Below are 20,079 nucleotides of genomic sequence, written 5' to 3' on the forward strand. Positions count from 1 at the left end.
GTTTCTTCAAGAACTTTTCCATTAAAAATCAATGATTAAATTAATTAATCTCTCTCATATATACGTGTGTTTGGCGCACGCACATCCAACGGATGATTTCCAACCTATCACGTGCGTGCAACCACCCTATCCAATGGATTGACCCCACCATGAGGACCACCTTCGTAAAATCCACTCCATCCATCAGGTAAGCCACACCATAAAAAATAATGTATATAGAGGCTGATAAATAACAAAACACAATTGCAGGTTTTCCTAATGAGTAGATGAAACTGACTACACAAGGTGATCTTGATGGTGGGGACTGTCTCTATATAAAAAAACACTACTAAGGAGTTGTATTAATGTGAACTTGAGATATACAATCATTCGGACAGGCCCAACAAAATACGATTCAGGCCGCGCCTATCATGTAGAAGATGAACAAGTTATACAAAGGAGACAAAAGACTGGAAAGAAGCACAGAGAAGGCTGGCGTGGAGCAGGGACAACGGACAGATTGACACCACTGCAGAATGACGCAGCAGTCCAATAGGGACGCAGAGGCTTGAGAGAGACTCGGTGACAGGGGAGGCAAGGCTGGAATCGTAGGCAGAGTAGTTAGCCTATCCCTGTCTTGGTGGAGCGTGCCCTTTTTTTTTGTTACCTTGTTAGTACACGCTACTGTCAGTTCACACTTCACTGTTAGCCACCCCCACTAGGGATCGATACCATGACTCAGTCTACCACTTGGTGGGGCCTGCCTATTGGACAAGTTGCAAGTCATATCACACATGACATTGGAATTTATAAAACACATATATACATATTTCTAGAAGTCGCAAGGGATAATTTTACCCATGACATTAGTTTTAGGAGCAAAAATCTCGACTTTTTGAAAGGCTCGTTGAGGGCTTATATTAAAAGAAAAGATATTTAGTTCATTATCACGTTCAGCACGTCTTAGCATCTCTTTAACTCTTACTTTTTAAAACTAGTTGCAGGTCACGAGCACATGATAATTTGATAATTATCCATTGGGTGGTTGGGAATTATCATGCAACTAACTGCTCGGGCATAAGAATTTCTAAAACACGCGTACATATGCATACATATGTACATATAAGTGGAAATGGTTCCTTTTACATGCACCATAAGTTCGAGTAGCTAAAATTTTACCTTTCCAAAGACATGAGAAGGGTTTATGCTAAAAGAGGATATTATCAGATGGAGTGTGCCTTAGCATCTCTTCAACTCTGATGTAGAGCGGGTCGCGGACAGTTACATGGCCAAGATGGATCAGAAAAGGCCTGGTCGACGACAGAAGTGATCCAGACCATCGAATCTTAAATCAGGCGTATCTTGCAATCCGGAATGAGTTATCTGACGTAAAATATATGATTTTTGGGTAGAACGAGCTACTGAAGCCAACTAACCCCGCTATGCTGGGTTACGCAGCTCGGAATTGCGAAAAACCCTTGGATCGATGGTCGTTTTCCTGTTTTAATTTCGTTTTTACTATAAATAGTAAGTTTTAGTTTGATTATAACTCTTCATCCGTCGGGCTTTAGAAGTTGCGCCCAATGTGAAAAGAGCTTAGAATAATTAGAGAATGGTTTGGTGAAGCCAAATAGGACACTTACTATTTTTGGCTGAAAAACTTGCGCACTAGTAGACATCACGACCGTCTATAAATAGTAAGTTTACTATTTATAGTAAGTCGTGGATTCTAGGAGTTTGAGTTGTAGTTTGATTCTAATTTCTTTCTCGTTTTTAGTCATCAATTAATCAATTTCAAATTTATTAGAATTTATTTCTATTTTCTACTTTTTTTCCTCGTGGATTCGAAAAGTCTCTATGAGGAGTCCAGAGAAGCTCCGTGGATTCGGAGTAGTTATCTTCATCACGTTCATCCCTGCGTCAAACTCCTGCTTTTTAGAGAGAGAGGCTTTGGTACGGAAAGTGAGATGGGTGATTTACAACACTAAAATGAATTATACATATAATAGTATTGGACTTGGGTGATAGTAAATACAAATATATAGTGGCTTGATTATTTAGAGGTTTAATTAGTAGAGAGCTAATGGTCATAAATGAAAAGGTCAATGGTCTAAATTCAATAAATAAATGCTTATCAATTGATGTTAAAAACACTAAAATAATTTAAGGCATATAATGATTAAGTTCTTTTCTCTGTTTGCAGAGAGAGATATAATATGATTTCACTGATAAGTCACCTGGTTTTAAAGTCACAATTTGTTGGATAAGCTGGTAGGTGTGTGGATAAGTGGATAGGTGTGTACCTAGTCATTGTTATGAAAATACATCTGAAAAATTATATTAAATATTTCTTTGGCAATGGCATACATCATAAAAGATCTGCCTAACTCAGCTTGGTAAAGTGAAGAAGTCAAATCATCGTAATATTGTCATTGCACGCAATGCTTATAAGGTATATCTAATTTGGGAGGATTTTTAATTTTTTATTTTGGCTTCCATATTCGATGTGTCGCAACTTGTATTTACTGTCAAGATATATAATGGTAGATTAAGACTATGTGAGGTAATTGTGGTCATTCACCATCATTTACAACAAATACAAAATATCAACCTAAACTTCATAATTCAAACATAACTAGAAGACCACAAATATGAATTTAAACAAAGAATATTGTGTGCGCACGTTTCAGAGAGAGAGAGGGTTGAGGTTTAGGGTCTTCCTTTCTTTATTTATTAATATTTAAATATTACAATAGTCCTAGGGTCTACTTACATCCATGCACAAACGAAAACGATTAAACTCCTGGAGTCATCAACGGATAGGTTCAGCCTCCCATCAGTACCTTTGATGCGTGAAAGGATAGATACATATAATTCCAGTTGCATGTTTATGTAAGAGGAATCATAGACGGTTGGTGTACTGATGGACACGTGTGGCATGCTGATGCATCCAGTTCGTACAGATGGATTGGCCTATTGCTCGATTATATATCTACACCGTGGTTTGAGAACCTAAAAAATATGGGTTTACTCAAAGGTACATCAATCCAAGTTGACTCAAGGACACCACAAAACTAAAAATTCTAAATGAGAATAAATTTGATAGCTGTAGCCTGGGTTCTCAGGGGCATGTTTGATGATCTGGACCATTAAGCCACAGTGGGTGGGCCACATACCCGAAGGATCTCCTCAATCGATAATATAACACTAACCTTTCATTATTCTAATTTTAACCATCCATTTGATTGTCATTAATTGGGTGGTTAGAATTGCTTGGTCAGTTTGATTCTAGAAAAATGATTGATCCACAATGGGACCCACAATTTAAATGGTCTAAATGGCTGTACGTCAGTGCTGTTAGAGTAGATTAGTATAATCTGGGATATCTCAGTATATTAGCAGCATCTAGGTGTATCTTTTAGATTATTACATTAGATACATACTAATATACTCATACAATTGCCACATGTGAGGAGGATGAGTCCACCAGTTTTTAAATAGTGAAAACCCAAATAGGAATATAGTGCTTTAAAGTAGAATAGGCCTCTGTGGACAGGGTTGTCCCAGATGCCACCCAGATATCATAAGATCTAATCCTTAGGCAACTGGGCTAACTTGAATGGTTAAGAAAAATATGACAATTGTTCATGAAAAACTTAAAATTTTAATGAGTGGAACTTTCCAATCTCGAAGAAATTCCAGCATTCCTATCCACAGTGGGATCATCAGATCAACACTCTGGATTATTGTTTGGTGTGTCAGGACCGATTTCACTAACAAAAGGTTATGTACAATATGCTCAAAGGCATCATAAAAGGATTTTAGTAGGTGTTGAGAAATAAAGGACTTTCAAGAGTATATACTGCTATGAATAAAGATATGAATGAGAGAGTGATAACAAATATAAAAAATTATATTTCCAAATGAATATTTTATTTTCAGTAATAGTTTTTCAATATTATTTCAAGAAAAACCTCAAAATTTGGAAATCTCCAGAAAAATTTTCTTGATGCGAAATTGCAAGAATGAGATTTTTCACCATGGTTGTTCCTGAGTCTTACTGTCTCACATGTTATAAGTTGGACGCTTTATGTAGGAACGACTCGGCCCGCCGTTGAAATTGTGGACCGTCAGCTGTCTTTGAAAATGAAGAGTTGATTTATACTCTGGTAGGGTATGACTATCTATACTCATGCACACAATTTCTGCACATGTGGCATGCATATAGCCCGATTCAAAAAAAGTGGGCCTCACTACATATGGGTGATAATTTTTTATTTTTTATTTTTTTTAAAAAACGAACTGAATAGATAAAAGTAAGTTTTGTATTGCTGGCCATTAATGAGCGGTCAAAGTGTGAAATAATCAACCAGACCTTCACAACTAACAAAATTTCATTAATCAGAGGTTAGAAATACAAAATCAATATGAGTTTAAGGCTCAAACCGGACTATTTTTGCTGCGCAATTTGAATGGTTTTTGTTAGGGAAAAATATGCCAAGTCCGATAAGTCGGCTTATACGGAAGTGACATGGCCCGGACTCACTAGGCGCCAAGTTTAACCGAGGCCTACATGTCCAGAGTCACAAGGAGAGGCCTCTAAGGAGGCCAAAGCACCTTGAGGGGCCTTAAGGAGATTCCCAAGAACCAATCTATGCCGACCCATTTCATAGGTTAGCCATTATTCAGGCATAAGCCGACTGAGCCTTGGCCCAACCTTAGTTCGACCTACCTTTTAAGTCGGCCAATAGGGTGGCCATCAACCAACAATAAGTTGATTACAGATTGACCGCGTCTGACTAAGAGTCAGCCAAATGGCAAAAGAAGAGAGCCAACCAGTGTGAATCATCTGGGAACGTCTATGCTCCGAGGTTAGCCAATGGCATGCCGAGCCACGTTACTTATTCTCAACTAGAAGCTCATCATCGGATCTTGCCCTAAGCCGAGCCAAGACTCGGCCCATATGAAAAATCTTCTTCCGAGATCTTTGGAAGATAATCTCTAATCTCGAGAATCCAGAGAATTAAGGATCTCAGGATCATCCAAGATAACGATCAATCCCATTTAGGAAAGATCCCGAAGTTACACGAGATTGCACCTCCTCTATAAATGAGAAATGCCTAATGGTGAAAGGTACATACGCATTCTCACTCCTACCTCTATTAAGTCATCAAGACCCAGAATTCTAGCCTGACTTAGGCATTGGAGGGTCCCCTGTACAAGTTAGGGTCTCTTTTATCCTCTCCCTGTGCAGGTATTCGACCAGCAGAAGGGGTGAGCTAAAAACTGCATCAACAGTTTGGCGCCGTCTGTGGGAATTCGACACTAAAAGTCATTTTTCCGCTCTATCGAAAGTATTGTGTAACCTGCCATGGCGAGAACATGGAAGAACGCTTAGATCTCTCCTCAAGAGTTTCCAATTACCAGTCCGGCAACAACGAATGGCGCCCTAGATCAACCCGAGCAACAGGAGAATCGTCAGGGCTCCCCAGGTTGCCAAGCGACCTCTGGTTCGACCCGGCACACTCAACAGAATCAAGGAGGGAACGGGCGACTGAAAAGAAAAGTTCAAGAGATTAAGGCTAATATGGACTACATGAAACAAATATTTGAGCAAATGCAGCCCCAGCGGACATAAGTACCCAACCAGAGGGATGGTCGGTCAAATGGTGCTCGATAATTCGCTGACCCTCAGCCTTCCGCCCCGCAAGCTGCTCCTCAACGGAGTCAATATTAAGACCCGGCCAAGCCCGTTCCGACTCATATTTCAGCGACAGTTCCACTACCTGCTTTCGATCTGCGACATGCAATGGATCGAAGGAAGCGCGGTCGCCTACCGAACGAAGGAACAACAGACAGCGAAAAACCTTGGAAGACCGAGATTCAAAATCTACAGAGGCAGATCGCTGACCTGAAGCAAAATTGTCCGACTAGTCAGGCAGGACTGGAGGAGACAAAATCCTCGTTCGTGGACAAAATAATGCACGCACGGCTACCAGATCAGTTTCGCCTTCCCCAGATCATACCCTACACTGGAAAGGCTGATCCAACAGAACATATAGAGTCCTTTTGGATTCATATGGAATTGCACGATGCATCAGACGCGGTGATGTGCCGAGCCTTCTTGCTCACTCTGTCCGATGTTGCTCGACTTTGGTTCAAGCAACTGAAGCCAAGGTCCATCAGCTCATTCGCCGAGCTCAATGACACCTTCATCGCGAACTTTATTGGGGGCAAGAAAAGGCTCAAGGTATCGATGCATCTGAATAACATAGTCCAAAAAGAAGAAGAGCTCCTCAAGGACTACATCAAGCGCTTCAATCTTGAAGCTCTACAAGTTTGGAAGCACTCGAACGAAACAGCTATCAACTCCATTATGCAAGGGGTAAGAGACAAACTGTTTCTCTTATCCCTGGATAAGAATCCACCATCCACTCTGGCTGAGTTCATGGCTCGAGTAGAAAAATATACCAATGTCGAGGAGACTCGGATCCTACGAGAAGTAGCTCAAAACAGAAACGCCTACGCAAAGCAGTCGACAAAAAAGGATGTTGACTTGGCCAATACCAATAAAAAACGGAAAGACGATCGACCACGAGATGAGCACAGGTCAAGCAAACGACCTGACAGCAAGATTATAAACTATACTCCGCTCAACAAACCTCAGGAGCAAGTCCTGATGGAAATAAAGGGTGAGAACTTCGTCAACTGGGCGAACAAACTGCGTAGCAATCCTGACCGGTGAAACAAAAATAAGTATTGTCATTTTCACTGGGATCATGGACATAACACGAGCGACTGCTACAACCTGAAGCAGGAAATTGAGAGACTCATCTGAGAAAGCCACCTTGGTGAGCACGTAGACCAAGGAGCCAGGACCGTAACTGCGAAAGAACGCCCAGGTGATAACTGACCCACCAAAGAAATTTAGACGATTGTCGGTGGTCACCAGGATGGAGGCGACTCGAACAATGCTCAGAAAAATTATGCGAGGAGCATTAGTCGGCCTGAGTCCGAGATCATGATTCTTGCTCGGCCCTCGAAGGAAAGAAAGCTGGAAAAGTATAATGTGACATTCACCAAAGAGGACACTTAAGGATGTACATCGGGCCGAACCGAGTCGAACTGGACTCAACTCGGCCTGACCTGGTCACCAGCCAAACCCAGCCCGGCCCGGTCACCGGGCCAACATGTCCAGCCCGAACTCGGCCCAGTCAGCAATCGGGCGAGTTTGGGCCAGTTTCGAACCTTACAACAAGTTCATGGGTTGGGCGGCATTCTCACTTCCCTGTCTCAAATGGATAGGGTAAAGATATATATATATATATATATATATATATATATATATATATATATATATATATATATATATATATATATATATATATATATAAATGGCCGAGTCGGGCCAGGTCGAGTCGGGTTTCGGACCGAGTCGGGCCGAACTGGGACCTGTTCGAACTCGGCCCGAACTTAGTTTCGAGCTGAAGAAAATGGCCCGTCCCGGACCGAACTCAGTTCCGGGTCGGGCCGAGTCGAGCGAGTTAACCGGGCTAGCCCGGTTTGTGTACAGCCCTAAGGACGCTCGAGGCATCCACCACCCGCATGATGACGCTTTGGTCATTACTGTCAATATAGCAAACCACAGGGTCTTTAGGGTCCTCATTGACACAGGGTTATCTGCAGACGTATTATTCACTTAGGCTTTCGATAAGATAGGTATCGAACGGTCCGCACTATGGCCCGTGAGAACCCTTTGATCGACTTTTGGGGTGGACAAGTCCTCCCTGAGGGAACTATTCATCTCCCCCTCAATACCGGGGATGCAACAAATCAAGCAACGGTCATGGTCGACTTCCTCATAGTCGACCAATCCTCAGTCTATAACGCTATTCTCGGCTAACCCTCGTTATGCCTTCTCCGAGCCATAGTCTCAACGTATCACCTCTTCATAAAGTTCCCGACCGAATCGAGAATCGGAATCGTCAAAGGGGACCAGCACGATGCTCGACGATGTTATGCCATAGCTTTGAAAGCTCCATCTGAAGTGGTGACGATCGAGTCTCTGGACCCTCACGACGAATCTCCCGAGCGCAGTCAGCTGATCGAAGAGCTAATCCAAGTCCTGCTTGATGAATCTGACCCATCCAAAACAGTGCAAATAGGGTCATCTCTGACATCTCCATTGAAGGACAAACTCGTCGCTCTACTGTAACGATACTCTAACGTTTTTGCATGGTCTCACGAAGATATGCCCGGCATCGACTCATCAGTAATCATTCATCGCCTCAATATCGATCCGACCTACAAGCCAGTCCGACCGAAGAGGCGTGCTCTCGGCCTTGAAAGATATGTTATAATGGAGGAAGAAGTGAGCAAACTTCTAAAGGCCAAGTTTGTCAAGGAGGTGTACTATCCCGATTGGATAGCCAACATCGTCCTGGTTAAAAAAGCAAACGTGAAGTGGCGGGTCTGCGTTGATTACACAGATCTAAACAAAGTCTATCCAAAAGACAATTTCCATCTTCCTAGGATTGACCAGTTGGTTAACAGTACCGCGGGGCACGAGTTACTTAGTTTTATAGACGCCTATTTAGGTTATAACCAAATTGTAATGTATTCGAGTGATAAATCAAAAACTACCTTTGTCACCGATAAAGGCTTTTATTATTACCGAGTGATGCTGTTTGGGTTGAAGAATGCAGGGGCGGCCTACTAAAGGTTGCTCAACAAGATGTTCACCTGCCAAATAGGACGGACAATGGAAGTGTATATTGACGATATGTTCGTCAAGAGCATCTGAGCGATAGATCACCTTGCCAATCTTGAGGAGATGTTTTTCGTCCTTTGGTAGTACCAAATGAGACTGAACCGAAGCAAATGAGCCTTTGGCGTAAGCTCGAGCAAGTTCATCGATTTCCTGGTCAGCCAAAGAGGAATCGAGACAAATCCTGAGAAAATCAAAACCTTTCTCAACATGGAATTGCCTAAGAAGATCAAAAACATCCAGAGGCTGACTAGAAGGGTTGCAGCACCTAGCCGTTTTGTGTCCCGAGTCACAGATAGGTGTCTTCTCTTCTTCAAACAGTTGAAGGGTCGATAGATGGTAAATTGGACCAAAGAATGCAAAACAGCATTCTAGCAGCTTAAAGAATACTTGGGATCACCTCCCTTACTCTCCAAGCCCGAGCCAGGCAAAACACTGCTGATATACTTAGCAGTTTCCGATGCTGTCGTAAGCTCGGCCTTGATCCGCGAGCACGAGGGAAAGGAATTTTCAGTTTATTACATCAGTAAAGCTCTCATCCTGGCGGAAACAATATATTCGACCCTAGAAAAGTGGCCCTAACGTTGGTTGTCTCATCCCGACGCCTGCATCCCTACTTCCAAGCTCATTCGATTATCGTTATGACCGACCAACCGCTATGACAGATACTTCAAAAACCGAAAACTTCAGGACGACTCACAAAATGGGCAATCGAGTTGAGCGAGTTTGACGTCCATTATAAGCCCAGAGTTGCGATCAAGGGTCGAGCGGTGGCCGACTTAATCGTTGAAGTCATGCAACAATCCGAACCAACTTTAGCCGAATTAGGGAAGCCGATTGACCAACAAGATCAAGAACAGACCGCTCCCAACCAACTCTTTTGGAAGCTATATGTTGATAGCTCTTCCAACTCTGAGGCAAGCGAGGCAGGAGTTGTCATGAAAACTCCTAATCACACATATATGCAGTATGCCTTAAGATTTGGATTTCAAGCCTCCTACAACATGACATAATATGAAGCTCTGCTCCTAGTACTTCGTTTGACATCTAGTTTGGGAGTCACTCATCTCGACGTGTACAACGATTCTCAATTAGTCGTCAACCAGGTAGCCGATATCTACCAGACTAGAAAAGAGATACTAAAAGCCTATCTACAAAAAGCAACAGAGTTGATCGGTGGGTTTCAACACCGTAAGTTTTGATCCGAGACTAAAAGTTGTATCAACAGTTTTAATCGTCATAGGAAAAATTCACCCAGTGCATGCATGTATATCACCATACACCCACAAAGTATCAGTGGTTTCTCTTTTGGAACGATTTGAAGAGTTTGGAACACAATATCCAATAAAGAAGAATGATGAGAGAGAGATGATCTGGAGAGCCATGGATTTGACATAATGGACGGTCCAGATGGATTTGTTGGAGCATGTATGCATATAATTTTTAAAACATGTTGTTAGACGGCTGTAAGTGAGATCATCTTATTAATATAAATGACTACCTATTGTATTTTTAAAAAATATGTTGTGGCCCATCTAATGCGTGAATCAAGCTGATTTTTGTACTAGGTGATCATAGTGGACCCAGCCTACTGGATGGGTTGGATGCCACCGCGACATACGACGGTTTGGAAACTACGTGTCTCTCCCATCCATAATCTTAGGAGATGTGGTATTCATCAGGTCCATCCATGTGGTTGGACATAGCATGGATGGTGTTATTTTCAGTAATACAAACTAAGATACACAGATGATGGATCATCCACCCTTATGCCCATCATTATAAGATCTGGATCGTCAAAACATAACCCCAAATTTATATTCTACGGTGCCGATGTATCTTATAACAATAGTGTGGGTCCTGATCCCACAAAACGTCTTCGATCTACTTCCAATCAAAGCACATCTCTTTCTCAAGGGATGGAGCGTTGCGTAAGTGACCATTTTTGGAAATGGTGGTGACTTTTCCACTGCATACGTGCGTGGTGTAGATATAGGAAAATCCAAACCATTCGGATCACTAACCCCGTTGTGAATGGAACATAAAACAAAAATTTCACTGAACCGTCTGATTGTGTCCTTTTAATTTCGGACAAATCACTAATTTACTTTCAACCATCCATTTCATAATCATCAATTTGATGGCTAGAATTAAAAGATCATTGTTAGTTTTGAGATATGCTCCATTCACAAAATTTTGGATGGTCTTAAACTAAGAAACCGTACTCTCTCTCTCTCTCTCTCTCTCTCTCTCACACACACACACACACACATGGTTTTAAGACCCTCGATGTCAGCTCAATGGACTCGATCCGGTTGCACTCAATGAGTCAACCCAACTCAGGTGAGTCAGTCCGAGTCGTCCACTGATACTTTCAACCATGAAGGTGGGCAGGTCAGCGTTCCCATGTGGATTTATGCCTTCCACAGCTACTTTCATCCATCACTCAGTCCACTATCAAAAGTGGAGAGAAAGAAGTGTGTGTTGGATATAATATGGAGTTCTAACAGGGTGTGCGTGTACCGTTAAAAAGCAACGTACTTTCTCTCCCCACACCGGCCCACTCACATTCTGTTACAAAGCTTACATACAATGCGATGTGTGGGGCCAACTGTAATGTTTGCATGACATCGATCCATCTATCACGGGCAACCTCTTCTTGCAACCCAAAAATAAGGTGGGCCATGCATGTGATGTGAGACACCCACCATTAAAACCCCTCCAAATTTTGTGTGGCTCACAGTGTTTTGTGCCATCCAATCCATTAATAAAGATGTGTGCCACCACGATGAATGGACAGCTCTAAAATGAGGTATTTTAATGGTTTTAAGCATGATATTCTCCATGGTGGAGCTGACTTGAGTTTCAGATCCATCTGATTATTGGAAGCCAAGGAGAATCCGAGAGGGTGCACATGATGGACGGATTAGATGTCATCCATACATCACAGTTGGCCCACACGTTATGTTATAGCCTATCGGTTAAGCTTAAGAGGTTTTTGTACATACACTCCTTACACTCCTTCATTTAGTCATTTTTAGAAATAACACCCTCTTTGTATTTATAAAGAACACTTTGTATTTTGACCATATTATGCAGGGTTCGGCCACATTCCATGACAGAATTAATACATTTAAATGATATTTCTGGCCTCAAAGGGGTTTATATGCAAAATGATGTATTTGCTCTCAAATTAAGTCACTTCTTCAAAGAGTTGTTGGCCAACATTTTAGAAGCGCAGGTGATAATCCGATCTGCACATCGATTAGGTGCCAACGTTTGATCCAAACCGTTCGCCCCTTAGGATCTAGTGTTTGATTAAATTCAGTACCCACGAGTTTCAACACTGGGTCAAGGGTTCGAGTACCCATAGGTGGTGAAATTCCACTACGCGTGAGTGTGTGGGGTGTGTGTGCGTGCGTAAAAAAAAAATATATATAAAAAAATAAAATCCAATGGTTGATCCAAACCGCACATCCAACAGGGGTAGCACTGGCACATGATCCAAACCCGTCAGCAACATACACATGGATGCACGGTTGGTGAATCAAGACTGCCCAACGGGTGATACATGGAACTAGAAGCAACGGTCCTGATTCATTGTATATGATAATCACTGCAATTAAGCAAATCATACCATCAAAAACCAGAAGCATGCGTGCAAAATGATCTGTTACAAAAGAAGCACTCAAAATGATACGTAAGAGTTATCCTTTTGTGGGTATGCTTGTTTGACTTACTTGAAAGACAAAACAAAAGGCGGGGAATTTACAATTTTCTTCGTTTCATACATATGAACCACAAGATATATCCTCACCACCTATTTGCATGAATACATACAAGAGTTTTTCTTTTCCTTGAAAAACAAAATAAAAAGACAAGAAAAAAAATTAAAACCACATGCTCTCTTCATATATATATATATATATATATATCCGGCCTTTTTTTTTATTAGTTTGTTAGTACGGAAGCGGATTGGCTGGGGTAACTGATGCTCCTCGAGCTCCGAGTTGTACGAACAGATCAAAGGAGATCAAAGTTACATGGATCCCACAGTGATGTATTTATTATATCAAAACCGTTAATTTATTTTTTGAGATCATTTTAGATAATTACCCAAAAAATGGATCATATCCAAAGATTAGATGGACCACACCACAAATAGCAGTGGAGATAATGATTTTTACCGTTAAAAAATTCGTAGGGCCCATCATAATGTTTATTTTCTACCCAATCTGTTCATAAGGTCACAAATACCTGTCTGAAGAGAAAAAAAAAGTCATATTGATCTAAAACTTCTGTGACCCCAAAAAGGGTTTCAATGGTAGACGTTCAATCTCCCGCTGCGTTTTCAGTGTGGTTCACTTGATAGTCCAACATGTCTTATTTTTAGTCTCAAGCTTTAAAATGAGCTCGCAAAATGGATGGACGATTTGGATATAATATATACCTCATGATGAGACCCACAGAACTTGCTGAGATCAATACAGCAGATATATAGCTGGTGTGAGGTATACTAGCTAATCTGCTTCTGTTAGTACACCCCATTGTCAGTTCACACTTCACTGTTAGCCACTCCCACTGGAGATTGATACCAAAGACCTCTGCGTTGAAATGAGGTATCTTTCACCCAATCTACCACTTGAGCTATGGATCAAGGTGTTACATTGATTACATACATGCATATAAGCATTCTTCTTATGTGATATATTCCTATTTGAGATCCTTGCAATGGCCAACATAAATAAATAAAATCTTCTATAACAAATTCATCATGTTGTGGCAGTGGACCTATTTCAGTCCTGAAGTGGTGACATGCTCAAAGGTCTCTACATCAGGTGGAAGTAGAGCACTGAGTAAACTCTATGGGGCCACCATCGTGTATGTGTCTTATCTATGCCGCATACTAACTCATTTTAGGATATGAACCCAAAATTAAAACATATCAAAGCTCAAGTGGACCACACCATAGGAAACAGTAGGGGCAAAAACATAATTAGTAAGCTTAACTAACCAATGCTGCCATTGAAGAATGGTAACGGGTTCAGCGATTTGTATATACCTAAGAAGAACATGAGGTGTTATTTATGAATATGAAAAGTAAGGGATTTTCTTATATAGAAAAAAAGTTACGCGTGTACATGCAAAACAACCTCTACGCTTTTAACCTACAAATCTTGTCAGCGGAATCCGGCATCTTCCCACTTTCACCATTGTCCATTCATATGTAAGATGGGATGATGATGATGATTTCAGCAGTGGGGTTTTGTTGGCTATATCTCATGCGGATGATTACCATATAGACGGCCCAGATTTATGCATCCGATTTTAGATAAGGACCATAAATTTCGATTCGCCAGTCACAAACGGATCCGAGTATCCGACAAACACAACCAGCCAATGGAATATGCCAATGGTCATAGTCCATTAGAAATGATGTAGACCCGCACCATAAAAGATTACCATACTCCAGCCTTTTTTCTACTCAACCTGACAAATGTGTACAACATGCTAGCCGTGTAGATGGCATGTCTCATGATGGAGATGATTTGTGATGAAAACCAGGATGTTAAATTAATCAAGTAGACCCGAATATAGAAATCAACGGACAGACGACGATCTGACCCCGTATAAACGTTTGGCCAACCTGATGAGTGGATCAGATTGATTTTCACGCCAGAACATATTCATAGTGAGGCGGAACGTTTCAATGTCCCGGATGTCCCACGTATGTTATATGTTGACGGGAAAGCTGGAGTAGTAAATTAGGCTTAGGGTGCTCCGGTGCTGTCGAAAACATACAAAGTGGTCGGATTATCAATAATTATAAAGGTGGTGGTGGGTTGGACTCTTGAGGGACGCTGAAACAATCCATATTTTGGATACCAAGACCTTTGATCTCATGGTCCGCATCATGGATGGACTATGGCCTTACAATTTCTTTAATGGTACAATCCTAACTTTTCTATTTCTAGCCAGATAATAGACGGCAAAGAAAGAAACAGATGAACGGTCCATATTCAAATAAGATCTACCATGGTTCGAGTATCCATAGGTGGTGAAATCCCACCGGCGTGAGTGCGTGGGGGTGTGTGTGAATGTGTTAAAAAAAAAAAACTCCAGTTGTATCGATGGTGAGGATTGTCTCTGTCAATCCATTTGTGGGCCTATGGCCACAACTAATAGGGACGGAGATTGGGTACTACCCCAGCCGCCTGTCCCAAGCTCGGAACATGCTGGGGTTCCAGGGGCCCACCGTTATGTATGAGTTTATGTACACCGTCCATCCATTTGCCCATATTATTTTAGGGTATAAGCCTAAAAATAAAACAAATCTAAGGGTTAAGTAGACCACAAGGTCAGGATTAAACGTTACCATTGAAAATTTATCTGGAGCTGCAAAAGTGTTTTGAGTTGTGTTTTCTCTCGGTCCAAGTCTATGGGACCATATGAAGCAAATAAACATCAAGGTGAGCCCCAGGAAGGTATCAACTCTGAGTGCATTAGCACTGCTGCTTTCCATGGTCTGATCAACTTGAGTATTGAACCGAGGTCCGATAATAGACTAGGTTGGATTCTCTATTTGCCATAAGTAAAAGATTCTTATTCTTGCAATCTGATTGAGTCACATCATTAATGCTATATTTAAAGCAACAATGCTAACACACCGAGATCTAGAGCTCAACTGGCAGACTGAGTGGAGATACCTCGTTTCAACACTCAAGGTCTTGGTATCGATCCCTAGCAAGGATCGGATTGGTACGAATAAACCCATGCATCACTGTGGGCTTGTTCCGTGCTAGGAACTGGAGGGAATAGTAGCCGATCAGCATCCCACTCATTGTATTCTCCGGATGTACGATCCAACTGTCAGGTACATGTAATAATTGTAAAGGTTTGTATCGTAGGATGTCAATTTTTTATTTTTTTTCTTTCTAATTGTTCATGTCCCTCCAATGAGCCGAAAGTTTTCCGTGTGAACGGAAGCACCATCAAGTCAGAGTCAATGGTCAGAAATCCTAACACGTGTGGGGACCAAGAATGAGAGGAAAAGCGGGAGAACGACTAGAAGGAAAGACCTGCAGGTCGTCGATTCTTGTTTTTAGCAACGTATGATACACGCACACATGTGTCAGATGTCTCAGTCTAAGTCACACTTATGTCAGATGTCTCAATCTATTTGGAACAGGGTTTATTGACGGTGTTTTACCATTTTTCAGTTCTATCAAGCGCATGTTGATCCTATCAATAGTCTACTCGATTGTATTGAAATTTTTTTTTGAAAATATTTAATTACTCATTGAATAGTTTTTATGAAAGTAGGTTCGATTCTATAGATAGCTTGATGGTTGTCCATTCCATCAAAAGTTCTATGGACAGACATGCACAATTTTATAAATGTATTTTGTTTCTTAATTTGATTGTAATTCTATATAAAGAATTGTAAATAGAAGAATTAGAGTAAATCTTAGTTTTACAAAAAGCTTACCATCTTTAGTTAGTTTTAAATTGTAGGCATCTCTCTCCCCGTAGAGTTTTACCATGTGATATCTTTTTAGGATTACTTTCATTATGCCAGGAATTATTAGGCAAAATCAGAATAGGGCTTTACTATTTTTAGTTTTATTTTTGTAAATTTTACTATTTTAAGTAAGTTTTTATTTAATTGAGTTAGTACTCTTAATTGGAATTTTTGAAATTAGATTCTCACTAATATTCTCTGAGTTTCTTAGGTTCAAACATGTGTATATACTGTTGCATGTTCAAATCGAAAAAGCATTTGGTAACACCCCAAGGATATTCAATACCCGAGTATTGGAAGGCCGGAGTGTTATAGTAACTAAGTGTGACTTTCTTATTTTCACCTGATCACGGAGTAATAATACTTAATCTCAATGTGCTTAAACTCCTAATGGTATTTAGAGTCCTTTAATAAGTTAATGGTAGAAGTATTATTTATCCTTGACGATACGCCTCCATAGATGGACATATAAGGAGCACAGTATCTCTCTTTCTATTTTCTCTCTAGGCTCTCATAATTTTATAATAATTTTCATCCGGTCTCATCTGATATCTCTCTCAATGCCATCTCAGCCTGAATTTGAATTTGAATTTCAACTTTAAAATAGGAAGGAAAAATAAGAATAGGCAACATATGGCATCTCTAATAGGAAAAATCAACTCATTTAAATTTAGGTTCTGAGGACATAACCCAAAGTTAACTTACATAGGGAAAGGGTCGGGGTTGTGTCTAATGTCAAGTTTTGTGGTCCTTTGCACATCACAGTCTATAGTCTAACTTCCCATCTAATTATCTAATTAAGAAAAGAAAATGCCATGGAGATCGGCCCCAATGGCTATATAAATGACATGCTAACATGGTGCATGTGCGGTAGATCTAGTCCACTCATCAGCTTCGCCAACCTGATCATGATGCCATGTCAAAAAAGTCATGCCATTTTACCCATCAGATGTACTCCTCACATATCTTGATTACCGATTGATTCTTAGCAGGACTTGTATTCTTTTTTCTTTTACACGTGCGGCGCACTTGATGAGTAGCCCAGCCGGGATTTTGCATCACAACTAGGTCATGATCCCCCAATAGACGTCTTGCATGTCTGCCACATGTGCGCCCCTTGGACAGGTTCTGCCACGATCGAATTTTTCAGTGTTATCAGTGGAATCAGTGATAAAGAAATATATAGAAATATGAGTTTCCTGAAAGCTTGAACTAAGATTCCCGAAAATCTTCTTAACACTCCCCTCTTTAAAGTCCAAACTATTGTTACCGGACCTAAAACCGTCATACTCGACCAACTAGACCTTGTGAGCTACACGCACGCTGCCATTTCCGACAAGTGGAGCCCACAATTTTTGTAAATACAATGGATGGACCATCTTCCAAAATTTCATTGATAGGACAAAAATATCGTTTTGATTCGTGGCCTACAAATATGCCATTACAAATAGGCGATTAAGAAGAGATATAAACTGTCCATATGAAAGATACAAATGAATCGTTTCTAGTTTCTTCCAAACCCTGATATTTTTTTAGGACGCCCTATCCAAGGTGGAAGATGAAATAGGCTAAGATTACCAAAATTGGGCCCCACTTTTCATAACTGAGAACATGCGTGTACGGGTGCGAAGGGAAGAATTTTGAGTGCAGCCAAAGCCACAACATGGCGCGGCCGTGACAGTGGGGCCCACCGTGATCTGTTTATTATATATCCATGCTGTCCATCCATTTTTCCATCTCATTTTAGAACACAAGCCTAAAAATAAAGCAGATCCAATCTCAGTTGCACCATAAGTAAAAGATTCTTATTTGTTTCAATTTGATTGAGCCACATCATCAACACTGCATTTAATGCAATAGTGCTAACAACATTAACTATAACATAGACGAATCACAAAACAGAAAATTAAAAATTTACTGTTTGTAGAAAACAAATGATCGGATTCCCTAAAATGAAAATGATGGGGCAAATTGCATGCACGGTATGAATAAACCCACTTCCGAGCTAGGAACTGGCTGGAATAGTAACCAATCAGCGTCCCATTCATTGTATCCTTCGGATGTACGATCCAACTGTCAGGTACATGTAATAATTGTAAATGTTTGCATGGTAGGATGTCAAAATTTTTTAGTTTTTATTTTTCTAATTATTCATGCCCTTCCAAGGAACCGAAAGTTCTCCGCGTGAACGGAAGCGCCATCAAGTCAGAGTCAGTGGTCAGAAATCCCAACACGTGTGGGGCCCAAGAATGAGAGGAAAAGTGGGAGAACGACAAGAGGGAAAGACGTGGAGGTCGTTGATTCTCATTTTTAGCAACGTATCCTGAACGCGCACATATGTCAGAAGTCTCAATCTAAGTTACACTTGTGTCAGATGTCTCAATCTATTTGGAATAGGTCCATAGATGGTATGCTACCATTGTTCAATGCTATCGAGCACATGTTGATCCTAGTTTCCCGGGTTCAAACATTGTGCACGCGGATATTCAATACTCAATGTGCTTAGACTTTGAAAGATGCTTGGAGTATTTTATTAAGTTAATAATAGAAGTATTATCTTTTCTCAATGATATAAGTTCACGAACACTAATAAAACACTCAAACCCACTAAGAACATGGTATTGAATTTGAATTTCTAACTTTAAACTACAAAGGAAAAAATAAGAATATGTAACATATGACAACTCTAGTAATACTCACCCACCTGTGGTTGCCCACGATTGAGCTCCATGGGATTATATCTAACAAAACCAACTCAATTAAATTTAGGTCCGCAAGACATATCCCAAAGTTAACTTACATAGGAAAAGGGTTGGGGTTGGGTCTCGGTATGTCAAGTTTTCTGGCCCTTTATACATCACAATCTATAGTCTAGCTTCCCATCTAATTATCTAATTAAGAAAAGGAAATGCCATGGAGATCGGCTCCAATGCCAATATAAATGACATGCTAACATGGTGCATGTGCGGTAGATCTCGTCCACTCATCAGGTTCGCCGATCACCACCTTGATCATGGTGCCATGTCAAAAAAAGTCATGCCATTCTACCCATCATATGTAATCCCCAGTACATATCTTGATTACACACCGCTTCTTAGGACTTGTATTTTTTTTTTTTCTTTTGCATCACAACGAGGTCATGATCCCCGAATAGAGCACCCCTCACACAACACGATCCAATTATTCGCTGTTATCAGTGGTATCAGTGCTAAAGAAATATATGGAAATCTCAGTTTCCTTAAAGTTTGAACTAAGATTCCCGAAATTTTTCTTAACACTCCTCTCTTCAAAGTTCAAACTAGGGTTACCGGACCTAAAACCGTCAGACTGGACGAACTATACCTTGTGAGCTACATGCAGGCTGCCATTTCCCACAAGTGGAGCCCACAATTTTTGTAAATACAATGGATGCACCATCTTTCAAAATTTCATGGATGGGCAAAAATTACGTTTTGATTCCTGGCCTACAAACAGGCGATTAAGAAGAGAAATATAAACCGTCCATATGAAAGATACAAATGAATCGTTTCTAATTTCTTCCAAACCCGGATATTTTTTTTTAGAACACGCCTATCCAAGGTAGACAAAAAAAAAAAATGAAAAAAAAAAAAGAAGAAAAAAAAAGCCAAGATTACCAAAATTGGGCCCCACTTTTCATAACTGAGAACACACGTGTACGGTTGCAAAGGGAAGAAGTTTGAGTGCGGTCCCAGCCACAACAACATGGTGCGGCCCTGACAATGGGGCCCACCTTGATCTATTTACTGTATATCCACTCCGGCCATCCGTTTTTTCATCTCATTTTAAGACA

The 20,079-nt window shown here is 40.7% G+C and overlaps 1 protein-coding gene across 1 annotated transcript; it reads left to right on the forward strand.

Moving 5' to 3' along the window:
- Positions 1-5,788: 5,788 nt before the first annotated feature.
- Positions 5,789-6,724, forward strand: LOC131238024 (uncharacterized). The gene has a single exon (XM_058236152.1). It carries the CDS (start codon positions 5,789-5,791, stop codon positions 6,722-6,724), a length of 936 nt encoding a protein of 311 aa, XP_058092135.1.
- Positions 6,725-20,079: the final 13,355 nt, after the last annotated feature.

This window comes from Magnolia sinica, chromosome 2 (genome assembly GCF_029962835.1).
Source record: "Magnolia sinica isolate HGM2019 chromosome 2, MsV1, whole genome shotgun sequence".
NCBI classification, from domain to species: Eukaryota; Viridiplantae; Streptophyta; class Magnoliopsida; order Magnoliales; family Magnoliaceae; genus Magnolia; species Magnolia sinica.

Excerpts from the sequence above, each read along its gene's own strand:
- LOC131238024 (XM_058236152.1), top strand. The coding sequence starts at position 5,789 with ATGGATCGAAGGAAGCGCGGTCGCCTACCGAACGAAGGAACAACAGAC.